Here is a 2,107-nt window from a genome sequence, read left to right on the forward strand (position 1 = left end):
TTTTTTGGGGGGGGGGGGGAAATCACTTCAACACGTGTCCTAACCAGGCGCAACGTGACAAGTGTTCCTATTTCTGTTCACACTGAAAGTGAAAATGTTGTGTAACTCACCATAATTTTTGTTTGATATACAGCTGTGAGCATCACCATTTTTGATCAAATGAAATTTCACAGTGAAAGGGCCTACCCAGTGCAACAAAACAAATATAGATACCAAGCAACGGATAAAATGTCTAAGATGTTTGTCACAGTCATGTTTCCTTTGGACAAAAACTTCATGAAAGAGATTTATCACATTGCATCTAGGCAAAACACAGTGCTTACGGTGTTGAATAATGTGTTATTCTTTATCAGAATGTATAATTCACATTTACTTTATGAAGTCAACATACATTTTTAGCTTCTTTTCTATATTACATGATGGGCATGACTGACCGCACTCCTTGGCAGTGTTGATGATGAGCTGTTCAGTAACGTATTCTCCCGGTGGGTAGCAGAGGGGAGCGCAGTTAGAGTCGCTCTGGCTGCTGTGGTAGAGGTGGATCCTGAGAACGGAGGGCTGCTTCGGGCCAAGCTCCTCATGGTGGACGTCACCGTTCTGGTAAAGCGGCTCACAGACAGCTGTCTCCATGTCCATCACAGAGACACAAGCCATGAGAGACAAAAGAGCAACATTCACCTGGTGGTGGACATGTGGAGAAAGAGAACACAGTCAGATTACCAATAGATGACCGGATGGCTACTAATATGGCAGAACATGCTTTTGTTGCGCAAAGACAATACAAGGAAATGAACAGATTATCAAGCTCCTCCTTCAAATGAATGCAGAAAATCTGAGCATCAGTGCAAATGCAAATTTCACCTCCAAACTTCACATCCAAAGTCTTTTGAGGACTTCAGAACCAATTCATTTGATCACATCTACCAACAAATTTCAAAGCCTTGAAATAAATAAAAAAGGACTTATTAGGGAAAAAAAAAGTAGAGGTGAACAATATATCAGGAAACGATATGTTATTGTGCAATAATTGGGAAAATTAAATGATTATTGATGCCGATAGTGGAATTAATGCCATTGGTTATTGTTAATGGTAATTTTAACCAACAATTTGCTAGGTACGATATACTAGCATGTACCAGTTTTGTGTACGTACGACCTAATTCTTGTTGCATGTGTTCAGAATGTAAGCATGAACTGAACTGATATCCTGACGCTTCGTAAGATTAATTTAAAGATATGTCAAAAGCTTGTCAAAGCCATATGATCTGTATATAACCAGTGGGCTGTTCCCACTATTCTTAATTGTTTTTTTTAATTGGTCAGACAGACATCTCTGGCCCTCCACTCTTTTTGACACATAAATGTGTCCTGTGTGTAGGCCTTTCACGATAGCAACTTTTTGTTGTGCGATATATTGCCCCAGAGATAATTGCGATAAGCGATATTATTGTCATGTTAAAGACCATTTTATGCCACTGAATATATAATCATAATGTAACAGCATAATAATGCAAGAAGGCCTACACAATTCCAAATGACAACAAACTTTAATTTTTAAGAATATTTAGTCTAGATTAGGGCTGCACGAAATGTACAAAACATGGTGACATTCATTTTTAAGTAAATATAATGGGCGATATATTGCGTCACCAAAAATGATTGAGTTCATGTACATATATTGTGCGATAAGTCGATATATTGATTATTGCGATAGGCCTACCTGTGTGAACACTCGCATACATCTATTTGCGTTTTTTCACATACATTCATGTGTTTTTTTACATAAATTATTTTCTAAATCATGAAACAGACCATTTTTAATTTGTCAGCAATTTCAAAAGCCAAGTTAAAAGTAATACTTAAAGGGGTCCTATTATGCTCTTTTACAAAGTATTGAATTTGTTTTGGGGGTGTACTAGAACAGGCTCTCATACTAGGTTGTTCGAAAAACAGATTATTTTTCACATATTTTACATTATTACAACACCTCTCTCCCCAGTCTGGCATGAACGGCTCGAATAGTTCCTGTATCAAATGAAGGCCCGCCTTCTGAAATACGAAATGTGCTGTGATTGGTTAGCTGGGACAGTGTGTGTTGTGATTGGCA

The 2,107-nt window shown here is 37.8% G+C and overlaps 1 protein-coding gene across 3 annotated transcripts in view; it reads right to left on the minus strand.

Moving 5' to 3' along the window:
- Positions 1–2,107, minus strand: part of LOC107756327 (tyrosine-protein kinase JAK2-like) — a 53,358-nt gene that overhangs the window by 22,339 nt on the left and 28,912 nt on the right. For all 3 annotated transcript variants that reach the window (XM_016573379.1, XM_016573380.1, XM_016573381.1), the window contains exon 2: positions 435–678. In XM_016573379.1, coding sequence (XP_016428865.1) covers positions 435–654 — 220 coding nt within the window. In that variant the 5' untranslated portion in view covers positions 655–678. The remainder of the gene's footprint in view (positions 1–434; positions 679–2,107) is intronic.

Source organism: Sinocyclocheilus rhinocerous, unplaced genomic scaffold, assembly GCF_001515625.1.
Source record: "Sinocyclocheilus rhinocerous isolate Xijiao unplaced genomic scaffold, SAMN03320098_v1.1 scaffold1043, whole genome shotgun sequence".
NCBI classification, from domain to species: domain Eukaryota; kingdom Metazoa; phylum Chordata; class Actinopteri; order Cypriniformes; family Cyprinidae; genus Sinocyclocheilus; species Sinocyclocheilus rhinocerous.